The 18,097-nt window shown below is 40.2% G+C and overlaps 1 protein-coding gene across 4 annotated transcripts in view; it reads left to right on the top strand.

Moving 5' to 3' along the window:
* The window catches only part of LOC136431428 (armadillo repeat-containing protein 3-like), an 84,314-nt gene that overhangs the window by 30,488 nt on the left and 35,729 nt on the right, over nt 1–18,097 (top strand). For 2 of the 4 annotated variants that reach the window (XM_066422800.1, XM_066422799.1), the window contains exons 4-12: nt 1,989–2,114; nt 2,974–3,042; nt 7,773–7,948; nt 8,362–8,488; nt 8,956–9,023; nt 10,660–10,843; nt 11,526–11,678; nt 12,203–12,378; nt 16,693–16,877. In XM_066422800.1, coding sequence (XP_066278897.1) covers nt 1,989–2,114; nt 2,974–3,042; nt 7,773–7,948; nt 8,362–8,488; nt 8,956–9,023; nt 10,660–10,843; nt 11,526–11,678; nt 12,203–12,378; nt 16,693–16,877 — 1,264 coding nt within the window. Of the gene's footprint in view, nt 1–1,988; nt 2,115–2,973; nt 3,043–5,619; nt 5,966–7,772; nt 7,949–8,361; nt 8,489–8,955; nt 9,024–10,659; nt 10,844–11,525; nt 11,679–12,202; nt 12,379–16,692; nt 16,878–18,097 lie in introns of those variants that run through there. The other 2 variants (XM_066422801.1, XM_066422802.1) reach the window with 2 other exon arrangements.

Here is an 18,097-nt window from a genome sequence, read left to right as displayed (position 1 = left end):
GATAGGGCAATGTGGAGGGAAGTACATCATGTGCTTTGTATGAGTCTTGTATGTACCTCTTGTTTAGTCCTGGCTGATACAGGCCAATAGATAGATAGATAGATAGATATAGAACCTCCTCCTTCAGTAGAGTACAAATGCCTGTGGACAAATTCCTATGCAATTTCTAGAATTCTTAGAAACTGCACGCAATACTATACCATTAGGCTCGAGACTACAAATGCCTGTGGACAAATTCATGCAATTTCTAGAATTCTTGCAAATTGCACACAATACTATACCATTAGGCTCGGCCCTGAGGCGTCGCCAAAAAACACAAAAAACGGTGTTAAAAAACTGATACTTATAGCCATGTTACAATTGTATAGGTTTGTTTGTTGTGGCTTGTGACGTGTTATTTACATGTTGTGTATCATTCCATTTCATTTTGAAACAAAAACGTTTTTTAAGAAATATTGTAAGAGGCCATGTAATACACTGTATGTACTTAAAGGCACCCAGAGCATTTTATGAGGCTTGAAAACTAGATATATTCTAGTTGCTGTAATATTTATGAAATTGACATTTAATGCCACTGTTTACCACATTTGTGTGCGGATTTATCTTATCAAAAGTGCTCAAAAGCGGCACAAAAATAAGCTACATGGTGATCTTTTAGTTTCACGCGCCTAGTGTAAATAGAACAATACCATAGCCCCGCCCACCTCCGTCAAAATGTAGAAATGCAAAATTAAAACATAAAAATGCAGTCACTCTCTCATTGGTCGAATCGCTAATTGTGATGGACAGTCAGGATTAGTCTATTAGGGCTTGGATTTTCTATCAGTTCTCACCACATGACGACATCGTATCTTTGCCCCTTTAATATCAATATGTAATGATATAGTGTTACTAAAACTTAAAACTTAAAGTTTCAAGCCTCATAAAATGCTCTGGACGCCTTTAATCTAAAAAAATCAGTGAATTGTAGGTGGGGCAACCTGGAATGACGATGGGCAACCTAGCTTTCTACCCAGGTTGCACATCGGGCAACCTGGGTCAAAAAAGAATTTGGCACACTGCCATTACACTTGCAGAAAATTTGACCTCAAACTTTAAAGCTCTGCTGCAGTACTTTAGGTACCCGCTAGTAGGCCCATTGTCGAACTTTACCTTCCTTTCTGCAAATCCTACCCATCCACTAGATATCATGCAGAACCATCAACACCTTCTCAAGTTATGTTGTCCATATACAAACACACATACACAGCCCGCTGTAGTACCAACAGAAATTGCCAAGTGAACCAATTCAAAGTTGACCTCCGTTCCCACAGCCGCTACTTGCCTACCAAAAATCATTTAGATCCATCAACATTTCCATCACTTTTTTTGCCTACACACAAACACAAAAACATACAAAGTCCACTACTATTGGAAAACGCCATGTGAACCCTAATTGAAATTGTCTGATTCCTTCACACAAGATCCATCAAAGGTTTCTCCACTTAATATGCTCTTGACATATAATGTACATATACAGACCCAGCCCGCAGCTGGCGTAACCGAAAATATAACCTTCTCGGCGAAGGTAATAATGTCATGAATAGAGGCACCTGGCGAGCTCCCCCATCAGCATGCAAGCACGTCAAACCCCCAGATGATGGGGAAAAGAAGACGCTAAACCGGATAGTGAGTGAGTGAGTGAGTGAGTGAATAATAAGGTCTTTATTCACAAGCAAGAAGTAACGTAACAGCCAACGTTATTTACTAGTATCAATTTGATGATTATAAGATACGACACTTCAAAACTGCCGCACACCATACTTAGAAGAACAGTGTAATGTTATTATTGTCCCCTAATTTGAATGCCCAAAATCAATATCCAGAATTTTTACAGTTTTTTGTTCTGAATGAAAAGATTTAAGTTGACCGTTCAGGAGGGTTCAAAATACTGCAATGTTTAGTATACACGTCGGTCAGTTTACAATCTATCTCCATTTCCTTACCAGGTGAAGAGAACAGGAGCACCATGTTAGAACTGGGTGCAGTGGAACCACTTTTCCGTCTCCTTAGCAACGAGGATAAACTGGTCAGGAGAAATGCCTGTATGGCTTTTGGGGTGCTGGCTGAGCATGGTAAGGTGCATCTTTACTTAAATTTTATCTCGTCTATCCATATAGCTCAACAGGTAGCAGCCTCACAGGAGCTCCTCAGGTTCCAATTAGGCCAAACCAAGTTAAGAAGTACACTATTAGAAGGTAATTGGCTTCAAGGACCGTGGATGATATATGACTGTGATGACAATACTCATAAAGGCAGTTCCAACTCACATGGCATTGAACTCCATAGTAAGCATTCTCACACAAATCTCGCTGCGAGACCTCAACATACCAATGCCTCAACTCCTCATCGTTGAAACAGAAACGTGTTAGAGCCACAATTACACTTTGTCTACCAGTTTTCTTGTGAACTTCGATGCTGACATATTTTGTGGTAGTACATAACGAGTTTTACTACAAGCCGGCACAATGCTGGCCTTTTATGGCAATATTATAAGTCAGCACGTTCCGGAGTTCCGTGGAGCCTCGGAGGAGGTGATTTGTCTTTTTTTGGAGAACAGGCAAAAATCAATGTGCGCGCAGATATCATCCATAAAATTAAGATGGTGTGGCCTATCTGTGAGACCCTGATGTAATCCTTAGAATGGCATCTTAATTAGTTGGGGTTGCATCCGTTTTTCAGAGGGGATGTAAAATGAGAGTCCTTGTATATAATGTTCAAGGAGGTTCCTGAAGCATTCATCTGTTAAAGAGGAAGGGCTGGCAACCCTTTCCTGTAAAAATATACCCTGCTACCGTTACAGCAATTAGGAAACTTGCTACCCTGTGCCACTAGGCACTACAAGGGTCTCAACGAACGAATCTCTCTATAGTATAAGTTGACATCACTGACACAGCATTTAAGACCTTAAGTTTGTGTTTCATTACTTTTCAGTTGAAGTTCGGAAGGTGATGCGTAAGATAGAATGTATCCCTGCGGTCCTTTCTCTCCTTGCACCTGAAGGTAACTTACTTTCATGTGAATTTTGACATATTTCTGAAAAGATCTGGTGGACATTAATCACCCTTGTTTTGCATGTGTATTTAGAACAAACATTGATTTTTGTGCTTTACTGATACTGTCTATTAATTAAAAGTACAATGTAGGTAACAGTTAAGTATGTATCTTGAATATTCTTTTGTTGTACATTATTGGTTGCAGCACTTAACTAAAGCAACACTATTATGCCACTAAGTATTGTGCATGTCAATATTTAATGTGATTCGTTATAGTTTAATAATGGTTCTTCAATTAGAAGACAAATTAAACTAATCTTGTACGTTTAATGTCATTAGGCCACACCAATTTAATCTGTTGGTTCTCGGAATCACCGCTTCTATTTTTCGCCGAATTGGAAAGAAAAAATTGATTTCACAAAAATCCTCATTCACAAAATCACTCTCAAATAAACATAATTCCCTCAAAATCCGCCCAGTACATTCTTATCTTAGAAGGCACATTTCTTTTATTCTTTTTGAATGGGGGCTTTGCTAACCGGGATCCTCTAAAATTGAAAGTTAAGGTTTTTCTGCCAGTATTTCCCGGGTATTTTTGCTTGTAATTTGCTTTTTTTCGGCCCAGCGCCGTAGATTTCCTCGCCGCTATGACGGCCTTTTTGAAATCCTGACGGCACTCGTAACATATCGGTCGATCTCGCTACAAAGTAAATGTTGCTATTGGGGGAAAATAAGACGCTTTGAAATTCTAAAATACAATTTTTTCATACAAATAGCTTTGACAGTCATTGTTTACAAATTACGCGGATCAAACAACGTGTAGAAAAACGATTGGAGTGCACCGGGAAAATTCCTGATCACTATCGGCAGCACGGCGGAAGAATTACCGGTATTCATTCACAGAAGATGTAACGGGGTATGCCCTAACTTGTTGCGCACCCTAACATGTCACAGATTTTTTACTGATCTTATTTTGCATAAGTACGCCGTATTTGTGACCACTGACTACGCTGATAAGGAAGGTAAATAAATGAAGTTCATGCATATAGCTGTCATTTGCATTAAAAACAATGTGTACATATTCATTTCTTGTTTTGTCAAAAAATAGTATTTTGACAATGATGGTAGCGCTGAGTAGAGGGTCACTGCGTAGCTAGACGGCCCGTCACCTAAATATACGACCTGTGCCGAGCAGATACACAACTATCATACACATAAGAAATGGCCGGGATGGTGGCGGGACGATTCAACGCACAGATATGTTACGCTCTAACATGTGATTGGTACCGTCTATGAAAAGGAAACTGAAAACAATGATGGCGAAGATATTTTCAAATAAGTATTATTGATGTAAGCGGTGTCGTTTTTTCGTAATGATTTTGTGAGTACATACGTTCAATACGTACATCGGGCCACGCGCACAGTGCGTAGTAGCCTATTTCCCATGAAAACATGAGCTTGGATGCGCTAGATATAGGCCTTCTCACATGACGTGAGATGTGCACACAGTCAAAACTTTCTGGTCAAAAGAAAGCTAGAAATATAGTGGACTACAAGCCATATTTACATTTTCTAAACTTTATCACCAACTTCCGAAGAGAGCAAAATTACAAAAGCGTGGTAAATTAGGCACACTATCTGGCGTAGCACAAAATCAGAATGAACATTCGCGAAAACATCTCACAGAGTTTTCCGCTTGTAACGCGGAGCGTGAAGGGCCCATGAACAGTATGAATTCATTTTTTGTCCAAGTATGTTCTTGAGATGAATGTGTTCAACATTCATTCATTAAAACCTGACCACTCTCTGGCAACCAGCAATGAAGCGCCGTGAGTTCGAGCGCGTAAAAAACGTGACATGTTAGGACGCCCCCCGTTATTACACGTAAAAACAACAATTATAACTTTACTTCCCCTGTGATATGTGTTTTGAGGCCACAAAATATCTAAAACGTCGGAAATGTCGGTAAACAACAGCATGTTTCGCCCTTCGCATGGCGGCGGCATCGATATCTTTAGGCTTTCACGTGGTGACAGTAAAACTAGTAGCATATTGCATAGCGCGGATACCTATCGTTAAAATGATACCGTAAACGCATGAAATATTATTTTGTTTGGGCAACGATAGACATAGAAGGCCATTTATATTTTCAGAGGGTCTATATTTTAAAATAACCGTAAGCTTTTCACATCTACAATTGACACAAACTCTGCCTGCCTGGGCCTCAAGATCCACAGGGGAAAGACTAAGATCTTGAAAGTCAACACAGACTGCAGTACTCCCATTACTCTTGCAGGAGAACCACTAGAAGAAGTAGCCAAGTTCACATACCTAGGTAGTGTCATTGACAAACAGGGTGGAACAGATGCAGATAGATGTGAAGGCACTGACAGGAAAAGCAAGATCAGCATTCCAGCAGCTGGACAAAGTCTGGAGATCATCAGAACTGACCTCCAGTACCAAGATCCGGATGTTCAACACCATGGTAAAACCCGTCCTACTGTATGGTGCAGAGACCTGGCGAACAACAACTAGCACAACAAAGAAGATTCAAGCCTTCATAAATACCTGCCTCAGGAAGATCCTCAAAATCTACTGGCCCAGTACCATCCGAAATGAAGAACTATCATGGCAACGCACCGGGCAGGGACCAGTGGCAACCGACATCCTGCACAAGAGATGGACCTGGATTGGTCATACACTGCAGAAGCCAGCATTGAGTACCACGAGGGAGGCCTTCACGTGGAACCCCCCGGGGAAGCGGAAGAGGGGGAGGCCGAGGAACACATGGAGGAGGGACCTAGTGGCCGATGTGAAGGCATCCGGACACACATGGGTGCAGCTGGTAGAGAGGGCCCAGGACCGCAAAGGATGGAGGCACCTCGTCCGTGGCCTATACCCAAGGATGGGCGACAGGCCCAAGTAAGTAAGTAAGTATTACTAAGCTATTCGAAATTTAGCGGATAAGCGCAGTTTCTAGTGTCAACATGTACAAATGTAATCGGTAACTTCCCCGTATGTGTGGCCTGGGAAGTTGAGCTCTTTTTACAGCCACGCTCTGTTTGAACAGTATTGTGGGCTCAACCGCAGGAACTCAAATTCAGAGCGTCTCACAAAAACTTTGCTTTCGACGCTATAGAGCAAAAGTTAATACTTAAGACAGTTACCTTTTTGGGGGGTTTTCATGTTTGTTTTTTGTGGGGTAATGTTTTTAGAAAGTATGATTAGATATAAGTTGCTATCTGCATACATGTACAAGAATTTTCCTTTATCACTTGCTTCAAGTTCCAAGTAGAAAATGCATGAATGCATTTTCACTTGTTGAATTTGAAAGCACTGTTGGCCCCCGGTTAGGGGTCATAGCGGGGAACCTACATAATGTATGCCCAATTTTTCAACATTGCTATTGTATATTTTTTTCGAAGTGGCAAGGAAGATAATCCTTTGAACAAGATTTATTATTGTATTATTGTTTGATATCTACTTCTATCTGTTTACTAGACAAATGGTCGAATGATTGTAGTCGTAATATTTGGAATTACAATACCAGATGAAATAAAGGAAGTCATTGCATAAATGTGCCATGGAAGACTGAAAACATGCATAATACTGTCATTCTTTGTCTTATGTAAGCCTCTATCTTGACCCAAGACTTTTTGTGAATTTTTTTCTTTTTTCGCCCTGTCACTTTTTTTCTGAAAAAATCCGAGAACCAACAAATTAAATTGGTGTGGCCTTAAGTATGGTAAATAATACTAGAAAATTGGTATCAGGTAATAAACTTTAAGACATCTAACGTAACGTGACCAGTTAACGTTCAATTTATTCAAAACGTATTTATCTTAAAACCGCGCGGACAGAGCCAAATGTTAAACCCATGGGCAGAAATATCAGCTCTTCTAAAAAGAAAATGCATGGTCTGTAAGTTTTTCTCCACCTGTTTAACGCCGTGCGAGCATGTATCTACATGTATATGATGTAAAATTGTGCCAGCGTAACCCATTATCGTCCACCTCAGTCTTTTCCCTTCTGGCGCTATGCTTGAAGAAAGTAGACCAGAAAAAAATGCACAGTAACTATCCAAAGTGGTCTACAGACAAATGATAGTAAAGTCATTATGTTGACCCGCCGCTTGCTTGACGCGATGGAAAAAAACAATATTGATCTGTGAATTTCAACGACATGCGCGGCACGTGGCGTTCACGTGATAAACGCATGGCTATTGTGTTTTGCCGTGCAAAAATTAACCGCCCGTCCGGGGGTCGCTAGGTTGTTATCAAACCTTCCTAAAACTGGTAAGAGTTTCAAACATCGAATCACCATGGATAGTCTGAATATCAAAGAAAGGTTTAACGTCAGCTACTTTTAAAAGATACTAGCTATCGTGTAAGTTAGAAACACATGATGAAGTACGCGGTGTCGAATTACATATGAAATACGTCATGCACGACGATTCCGTGCAACTCGTTGTTACTGGTTCAGGAGTTTATTCTGTTATATCGCTGGACGTAAACCTTTTTCATTGTTTTGTATAAAAGAGAGAGATGGCTTAGGATCATACTTATGACGTTCTTTGTTGCTCATGAGAACAGGCTTTGGCATGATACACCGCGACATGTGGACATGACCCAAACTGGACGTAAACTGCTCCCGCACGTAAATAGGACACGTTACGTTAGGTCATCCACATGACACTGTACAATGCAGCTCTAACTTGATCTTTTTTATAATCTTCAGAGGACACCATTTGCCACGAGTTTGCCTCTCTCTGTATATCCAACATGGCCCAAGAGTTCACCAACAAAGTCATCATCTTTGAACAGAGCGGGCTGGACTCCCTGATTCGACTGATGGCCTCACCTGATCCTGATGTTCAGAAGAACTCTACAGAAGCCCTATGTCGGCTGGTAGATGTAAGAAAAATGAACAACATGTTTTATCTGTAAGGCCACAGCAAGCGTATGCATGGCATTCCCTGCAGACTCCAAATCTAACGAAAGAGTGCAAAACAAATTTTAAAGCATGCAACGTATCGATATGATGCGTGACCTTAACAAAAAAATGGCCCCGCCTGGAATGTTGGTCTCAGTCTCAATCGCAGGGTCAGAGTTCGCGCATATAATTAACCAATTTGAGCTCCGCCCAAATACCCACTGTTACATTTTGCTACAGTAATTCCAACAAATTTGTTAATCGTCTGGTTGTACCAGTACATGTACTGTACATACATGTTGACAAGAAACAACATTTTACATTCAAATGCCAAGATACCGCTTCAAAGCTGTGATTATGATGCATAACTGGATGTTTGTATGGTCTTCTTCAGGACTTCCACAGCCGTGCTGCCATTCGTGAACTGGGAGGTGTTCCTCCGCTGCTGGACCTCCTGAAGTCAGAGTACCCTGCTATTCAACTTGTGGCCTTGGACACTCTTACCAAGATCACACTAGATGGTACATAACTCACCACACTTTATAATGTCAGGGGATATAAACACAGGACCTCTGTCCTAATTAACCATTTTGCCAACATGATGACACTGGTTTGGGTTTTGGTTTTGGTTTGGGTGATTCGGTCAAAGACTTTGACAGCTGTCCCCACACTCCAGGAGGGTCATCCACCACTGTACTGTCTATATACATTTGTATGCATCCAACAATAATGGTGCAGTGTTGCTCCATTTTGTCCATACACGGTACAGCACAAGAATTACACTTCAAGGAAAACTCATTGCCTGACTGGTTTTGTGATATAAGATGACTAAATTGGTATTCAATAGGCACCGATGAATTTATTGTTGATACCTTGTAGATTTTACCATATGTCTGTACTTACTTTCTCTGAAGGCAATGATTTCTATTTGTGTGGCAATTTCAATCTTTCAACCTCCATTTTACTTGTTCTCTTTCCCTACTCACAGCTGAAACAAGAGTGACTCTTCGTGAAGCAGAAGGGCTGGAGAGGTTGATTGAGTTTCTGGGAACAAAGGTTAGTCCAGACCTGATATGTTGATGACACAGTAGAAAAGTAGAAAAAAGAGAATATGGGGAATCCGAAAACCAAGAAATTTGATAATAGGTTTGCAATATTAAGCAAAATCTGTTTTACACTCGTTTGCATTGACAGGCGCTGCCATCTTGAGATTCTGACATCTTCCAGTTGCCCACTTGTTTCTGTTCTAGATACAGGCCAGACAGTTTCAGGCTGCAGTACCACTGTGGACTACCATGGAGATACAGAATTGGTTCATGTGTTAAATGTCACACACACACACCTATACGAAAGTACTTCCATCATTGTTTAGAGATTCCTTAGAACATATGTCGGGATTAGGACCGGTCCAAAGGCTTAAGCAGACAATACTGTACGATCATGATGACTAAGAAATCTTCGGTAATAATCATAAAGGGAAAATGACAGTCATTTTAGTCTGTCAACTTCCGCCGACAGCCACGTGCTCACATAGTCCCTCCACTCTGTATTGATGCCAGGGGACATACTCTGGCCCGCCCTCTGGTAACATCTGTTTTTTCGCCTGCAACCAGGCAGACAGTTACGTGGTTCCTTTGTTTAGCCAAACTGCTAGTAACGCTGTTCACAACACCAACCACGAGAACCTTTCCTTCTCCGTCATTATTACTTACATACTTGCATACCCTTAGAAATTCACAAAAGTAAACAAATATCTAGATCAGCAGTTTATGTCTACTTATAGATTTCTGGTCAATACGCTATATGCTATACCATACACTGTGTGTAGTTTGGATACATTCCGCTAGAGGGCGCAGCTGCATACGTGTCTGAACATTTGTGGGGGTATGAATGGGGGGATCTGAGTAGCCTGACGTGGTAGACAGACCAGGTAGACAGGCCAGCTAGCCAGGCCAGGTAGACAGCCCTGCCTTTTCTGCAAACCCCCCTCATTTCAGATACTTGTAAAAGAGAAATTTGTATTCCTTACAGCCTTCGATAAACCAACTCTAACTTATCATACAGCCTCCTACATTTATTCAATTACCAAGAAGCGACAGGAAGTTGAAAGTACTAGTCTAAGATTGTACTACTAAGTTTGTATATGCACATGAATATGTATGTGGTTGTTAACAAAAATTGTGACCTGTGCTTAGCCCAGCGGGGCAAAAATGTGCAATAAAGGTCTTCATCCATTCAATAAAAACAGAACTTCCTGATATAAATCAGTGACAACATATAATGTTCAATTTATGTCCCTACAGATCACGTCACATAGTTACAATTTTTCCTCAACATTAATTACATTCAAATGTGGCGCCTGTGTGGCATAGTGGCAGAGGATACGGCTATGAACCAATAAGACCCAGGTTCAATCCCCAGTGGAGTACCCAGACATGTCAGGACATGCACCCATGCGTTGTGCCCTTGGGAAAGGCATTTAACACATATTTCCCATGTCCTAAGCCCAACAGTAGGGTTTGGCTTGGTGTTAGGAAGGGCATCCAGTCGTAAAAACTCTTGAGAGAAATACTATTACTAACCTGTCCATACCTGCTAGCAAATATTTATTTCTAGTTCTGTTGGTGTGATGTAAGGAGAAACATCCTACAGGTGGTTCAGAATTTGCAGTTTTGTCTCTGATTCATTCCAGGAGTTTGATGACCTCCATGTGAATGCCTTATACGTCCTTTCCAATTGCCTGGAGGATGCAGAGTCCATACTAGAGCTACAAGGCACTGGAGGTTTGCAAAGACTCATGCAGTTCACTGCAGAAACAACCATTCCAGATGTTCAACAGTATGCAGCAAAGTCAATTTCTAGAGCAACAAAGTATGGTGAGTGTCTCACTTGATCCGTGAATAGTTTCATCTGGTTGGTAAGCTACTGCATACATAAGAAAGTTCTTTATAGTTCTTTATACACAACCAAATGTTATTACCTAATAAGTCAATGTTTTGGTCACAATATGTCCCCTTCCTCAGGGCAGTACTGAAAATTCAGAAAAAAATGTCAAGAATTTACTGTATACTGGTGTACAATAGTACCTTTATGTACATAACCTACACAAATATCTATGTGCTGTTAGTGTACCCACAGTAAAATATTAGGTGCACGGCACCAATTTTGGGTGCACAAAAAAAGTACATTATTATGTATCCAGTATTTTGAGCGCAGAGCATCTTTTATACCAGACATGTACTACTGTAGATGTAGAAATGGTCACGGTGGTTTTATGTTCGTGGTTTTCGCGGCAACGTTTCACCGTGAACTTAAGACCACCGCAAACTTTTTTGTCCAATACTGTAACAGTATGTGACTATAGCGCTGCCGCAAACATAAAACCACTGCAAAGACTCCATTTTTGCCTTAGCAAACTTAAATGCATTTACAGTATACTATACTGTTGGCAGGTAGGTAAGAATGATATTTAGATCATCTTAAAAGAGTCTTCTATTCCAGGACTGTATCTTAAATCAATGAAATAGATTAAGTAAAATAGATGTTTTGTGTTCACAGCTGAGAACTGGAAGATGTTTCATGAAAATGAAGTGGAAAAAGCGCTGGTCACACTGCTGGGAGCAGACAGTGCATCTGTGCAAGTAGCTGCTGCTCAAGCCATCTCTGCCATCTCTGAGCACATGGGAAGCAAAGATGCTTTTTGTAAAGTCGGTCAGTATGCCATATCCTCACCGACTCAGTGAAGTTTATGTCACTTTCAAATTGATTTTGAAGCCTCAACTGGAAGCCATTCGATGCGTCTAAACACGTCTAGAATTATTTCTGTTTCCATATGGCAAACCTATCCACAAACCAAAAAGAACTTCATCAGACGTTTTTCTGTCATCAGTTATACTATCATAGACCAAGTAACATCCAATAAAAAGACCAGAGTCTTTTGCAGAGGTAACTGTTGCATTGCATATTAATCCAGTGTCAATATTGGATGTCCTTTCTATTCAAAATGAGCCAAACCATGCTTCCAAATGTCCAAGTACCATATTACAACATTTCCACCTTACATCTTGGCAGGTAGCTATGCTACAATATTCACATAATTGTGGATGCATGCCAAGACAAACAAACTCAAGTCACAACTGATTACAATACCTCTATTTTCACAAAGGTAACAGCTGTGATAGAAGTGGACGGGATCTTGACTGAGTCACATACTTAATTTAATTCTTCCTTCTCAGAAGAGGGAAAGGGAATGGAGTTGTTGGTTAAACTACTGGGGAGTGAAAATGGCGATGTGAAAGAGGCAGCAGCACTGGCTGTGTCCAACCTGACAATGGTACATCCAAGCAACTGTCTAGAGGTTGTGGAGCACAGTGGTATCGAGCCACTAGTCCACCTCATTGCAGATCAGAAGGTAATGTATTTGGGTTAGGATTTGTTCCCTACTTTATCCTGAAGTCTGCATAAGGCCCTCTTTCCACTAGACAGCGATCGCTGAGCAACCGTACAAAGACAGAATTGGATTTGAGTGACCATTGATTTCATAATTGGAATACAATGCAAGATGTGAAAGTATGTTTCAAAAGACAGCAATACACACCAAACATATAGAAAAAAATTGTTCTGACTTGATCTATGGAATTTGTTGAGCGATCTGTCCAATCTTAGGTCGATTAGCGGTCGCAGCCTCTAGTAGAAAAGGGATGTGAGAGAAGATTTCAGTATTTTCATTCAGATCTCTAGTCAGCATTTTTTTTTTTAATGCTAAGCATAGTTGTACTATATGCAGTGCAATTAATTGAAAACACACTGTACCTGAACAACTTGTGGGCTAGCCAAATGTTCAACACTGTGCAAACATGTATTTTGTATTGATGCCTGAAATGACGAATTGTACTAGGATTACCAGTTTTCATCCAGCTGAGTCCTTATCCTTCAAGTTATTCTACCTAAAGGACATCATAGTACAAAATAGGAGAATCTCTGGACTCGGATCACCGACTCCTAATCACTGATCTCGACACTAAGAAGCCAAAGAAAAACAATCCCAGAGCAACCAAGAAAATCAAGGTTGACAACTTGAAAAACCCAGAGTTACAAACAGCATATCACAAAAAATGTGAAAAGATAGTTCTACCAGAAACAGATGACCTGGACCAATGCTGGAAAGAAGTACAAGACAAAATTTTAAAACTGCGGCCGATACACTTGGAATTAAAAAAACAGGGGGAACCAGAAAAAGGCGAACCCCCTGGTGGAATGATGCAGTCAAAGAAAGCATCAAACATAAAAACCAGGCATATAGGAAATGGCTGAAAGTAAAGAACCAAGACACTAGACTACAGTATGTCAAACAACGAAATGCGACCAACAAGGTCATAAGACAAGCAAAGAGAGACAGCTGGGAATCTCTAGCAAAAGAACTGAATGAAGATAATAAAAACTCTAAGAAAAGAGTATACAAACTGGCAAAATCTATGAGAAAACCACAAGAAACCAGAAATGTATTTAAAGACAAAAAAAACTGGAAATTTAACATCTGACCCAGATAAGATCGCAGAGACATGGACTCATCACTTCCAAACCCTGCTAAATGTAGAGCACCCAAACCTGAATGATGAAAATGAAGAAGATATATGTGAAAATGCAGATGATGATATTGACCAGGGAATAACGATGGAGGAACTAGAAATGGCATTCAAGAACATGAAACATTCTAAGGCTCCCGGCCCTGATAAAATCCCAGTTGAACTGCTAGAACAAACAAACATCAAGAACCTTCTTCTTAAAATCATCAACAAGGCATGGACTCTGGGTAAAATACCAGCAGAATGGGGTAAGAGCATCATCTGCCCTATATACAAAAAAGGAGACCGTAACAACTGTAGTAATTACAGAGGAATATCTCTTATGCCACATGCCTGCAAGATTTACGAAAGAATCCTTGAGAAAAGAGCAAGAGCAAAAATTGAACCAAAACTCCAAGAGTGGCAACACGCCTACCGAAAAGGCAGAAGCACATCAGACCTGATTTTTGGCATCAGGCAGCTAACAGAAAAGTCATGGGAGTACAACCAAGATCTGTACATTGCTTTTATTACCTTCGCGACGAAATTTCGTCGAGAAGGTTATTTTTTGATGAATGTCTGTGTGTCTGTTAGTGAACAGGATAAGTCGAGAACGCCTGGATGGTTTGTTGTCGTATTTGGTGTGTCCGTGTGTATGTGGGAAATCTCAAGATGATTAGATTTTGGGCGAAGTACTTTGCATAATTAAGGAGAAAAGTGTAAAAATGTGTTAAATTGTATGCTCATACTATGCGTTCTGGTTGCGACGTGTGGGCTGTATTGTTTCAAGGGATATTGATACGGGCAGGGGTGCTAAGTTGGTCATGAGGGGTCATGTCAGGCAGGCAGGAAACGTCAGTTACTGCCAGGGGCAAATTGGCTGTCAGCCAGCTGTATTCATTGGTGTGGAATGTTATATTTTACCGAGCATGTCTGTGTGTCTGTTAGTGAACACGATAAGTCGAGAATTCTTGGAAGGAATGTCTTGGTATTTGGTATGTTGGTAGGTCTCGATTAAACCTGAAAATGATTAGATTTTGGGCCCCCTAGCGGCTTGTTACGGTACTGCAGCGGAACTTCCTGTTATGATATCTCGTGCTGTGGACATGCTATGGAACTGATTTTTGAGTGGTAGATAGCTCGTTGGGCAGAGAGTAAGTGGTATAGGTTTGGGCCCCCTAGCAACTTTTTTGGAACTGCAGCGGCAGGTTTTGCTTCAGACTTTGAAAGGGAATAACTCAAGAAGGGCTTGATGGAAGGTCATGATTTTTTGCAAGTACATAGCTTGAGCGATGATGTACATGATTGGATACTTATTATGCAAATCAGTAACTAATTTGCATAATTAATGAGGAAAGTTTATACATCCATCAATTTCCATGATAGGACTCGCAAACATGTGACATATGTAACTGAGGAAGAGAGAAATATTAATAGATATCAGCTATGCAAATGAGAACCTCATTTACATAATTAATGAGAAAATACTATAACTCGAGATGGGCTTGATGGATGGTCATGATTTTTGGTATGTAGATAGCTTACGTGATGCTTTGTATGATTGGATGATAATTATGCAAATCAGATTATAATTAATTAGGCAATTTTAAAAACCTGCTGTGTTCCATGATATGACTATTCAAATATGTGACATTTGTAACTGAGGAAGAGAGGAATGTCAATAGATAGACATTATGCAAATGTAGGCCTAATTTGCATAATTAATGAGAAACTACTATCATTCCATACTAGTAAATAACGGCAATTTCATACTTGTGGCATTTAGAAGTTGTGTGAATGTGAACACCATTGAATCAAATTATGCATAACCTTCTTTGTTAAGCTCATAATCATAACAAGGAGGTTTGGACAACTTATGTTATTTGGGTGAGGAGGATCAACTGGTATGATTTTTGATTGATGGAAAACACTCCTAATACGTCAGTCATAAAGGTCAAAATCATTTGGCGAAGGTATGAGGTCGTAGAACTCATGTTGATCTATCAAAAGCATTTGATTCTGTGCCACGCAAAAACCTATGGAAAATTCTCAGCACCAAATATGATATTAAAGGAAGACTGTTAGAAGCAATCAAAAGTACCTATGAACCTTGCACCTGCACTGGTATGACTGGATATCCCCACATACAAGTGGTTCGATGTCAAAAGTGGGGTAAAACAGGGCGGCGTACTCTCTCCCATATTGTTCATAGCATACTTAGATATTGTACTCCAAGAAGTCAACAAAGGACAGACTGACATTTTCCAAACGTTTGGATATGCAGACGACATCTGCCAATGGGAAAGGAGCATAGAGGCAATAAAATCTGCCTTGAAAAGATATGATGATGAGTTCACAAATGCAGGAATGAAAATGAACAAAGAAAGTGGCAAAACAGAAGTCTTGGTCTTTGGCAGAAACCCCCCAAGCACTGAAATCATAGTTAATGGAGACACCATTGAGAGGGTTGAACAAGCCAAATACTTAGGTTCAGTCACAACCAAGGAATCAGGAAACAAAGCTGAAATCACAGCAAGAATCAGCAGCTACAGCAGACAAGCTGCTGCCCTCCAACCTGTGCTCCGAGACAAACTGATTTCAAATGAAGTGAAGAAGACAATCTTCGACACCATTCTAAAACCAGGCCTTCTATATGGCTGCGAATCCTGGGTGCTAACTAAGAAAGATATCAGCAGGCTACAAGCTGCAGAAATGAAAGTGATCCGCACCATGCTAGGAAAGACGAGACCGGACAGACTGAGAAATACCCACTTAAGAAAAATTCTTGGAACAACATCCATAGAGGAAGACATAGAAAGAGCAGCCCTTAGATGGTTAGGGCATGTCAAAAGAATGGGAGATGAACGGATCGCAAAGATTGCTTTCAAGTACAAACCAACAGGCAAGCGCCCTCTTGGTAGACCCAGAAAAAGATGGAAGGATAACATACAAGAAATATTAACAAAGCATAGACTGGGCAGACTAGACAGACTAGAAGAAGATGGGGTCTTCCATGACCGGGAAAAGTGGAGAAGGCTTCTCAACTGACAGGCCCTGCGGGCCTACCTGGGGAAGATGTAAGATGTAAGATGTAAGAAAAAGGACATCATAGTACAAAATAGTTTCAGGATCAAAGATTATTCATCATAATGCACCCTTAGGATGGGGCGGTGGCGAATGCAGCGGTGGCTCTGACTAACCTAGCAGGAGATGAGATCATCAGGATGGAGGCGGTGAGGATGGGCGTGGTCCCTGCACTCATCCAGCCTCTCAAGTCAAGCAACAGCCAGGTCGTCAGTAAAGTGTGCCTGGCTTTGGCTGCATTCATGTGTGATTCAGATGCTAGGTATGTCAATGTGTCTTCCAGGGCTGTCTCCAGCTTTAAAGTTTTTCCTTTCCTTTGTTTGAGAACCCATGTTGTTAATTTTCGTTGTTAAATCTTTCATTCTATCCTAAATGCGTGGCAACGCGAATATTTTGAAATATCGATTTTTGGCGAATTTTTTTTTGTTATCAAACAAACAAAATTCGCCAAAAATCGATATTTCAAAATATCCGCGTTGCCGCATGTGTCATTCTTTAGGTATTACCATCATGTACATTCCTGCAAAGTTATATTGATGAACATCGAAGCACAAGCCAAGGAGAGCTTTTTTTCTAAAAAAGGGGCGTGGCCTTATAAATTTTGATGACGTAATCATGACATCATACTAATTTGAATAAATTATCACCTTGCTTTAAGGTACTACCTGAAAAAAAATTAAGGTTGAGGAAGGTTTATAAAGCTTAAGGTATTGTTGAAGGGTGGCTGAGGAATTTTGGGATGTTTTGGAAAAAACCCTTTCTTAAGCTTTATAAACCTTCCTCAACCTTGATTTTTGTTCAGGTAGTACCTTAGAGCAAGGTGATAATTTATGCTAATTAGTATGATGTCATGATTACGTCATCAAGATTTATAAGGCCACGCCCCTTTTTTAAAAGAAACGCTCTCCTTGGCTTGTGCTTCGATGTTCATCAATATAACTTTCCAGGAATGTACATGATAGTAATACTTAAAGAATGACGCGTGTCTACGCGAATATTTTGAAATATCGATTTTTCGCGAATTTTTTCTTGTTATCAAACACAAAAAATGGGGCGTGGCCTTATAAATCTTGATGACGTAATCATGACATCATACTAATTAGCATAAATTATCACCTTGCTATAAGGTACTACCTGAACAAAAATCAAGGTTGAGGAAGGTTTATAAAGCTTAAGAAAGGGTTTTTTCAAAAACATCCCAAAATTCCTCAGCCACCCTTCAACAATACCTTAAGAAAGGGTTTTTTCAAAAACATCCAAAAATTCCTCAGCCACCCTTAGACAAAACCTTAAGTTTCAGCTATGTATGGCTCATTTTATGCAATGCACTCCCTTCTTTGATCTAGAAGTACAGTGTACTATAATTTCTGTAACAAAATTACCTTTTGCCATGTAATGTATGGCTCGATATTGAGAAATAGTTTTACTAAATGAAAAATTATAACTTATGATCAATGTGACCACCCTTTTTAGGTATGTACA

This window comes from Branchiostoma lanceolatum, chromosome 3 (genome assembly GCF_035083965.1).
Source record: "Branchiostoma lanceolatum isolate klBraLanc5 chromosome 3, klBraLanc5.hap2, whole genome shotgun sequence".
Taxonomy (NCBI): domain Eukaryota; kingdom Metazoa; phylum Chordata; class Leptocardii; order Amphioxiformes; family Branchiostomatidae; genus Branchiostoma; species Branchiostoma lanceolatum.
The sequence above is the reverse complement of the archived record's forward strand: the minus strand, read 5'-3'. Positions and strand labels throughout refer to the sequence as shown.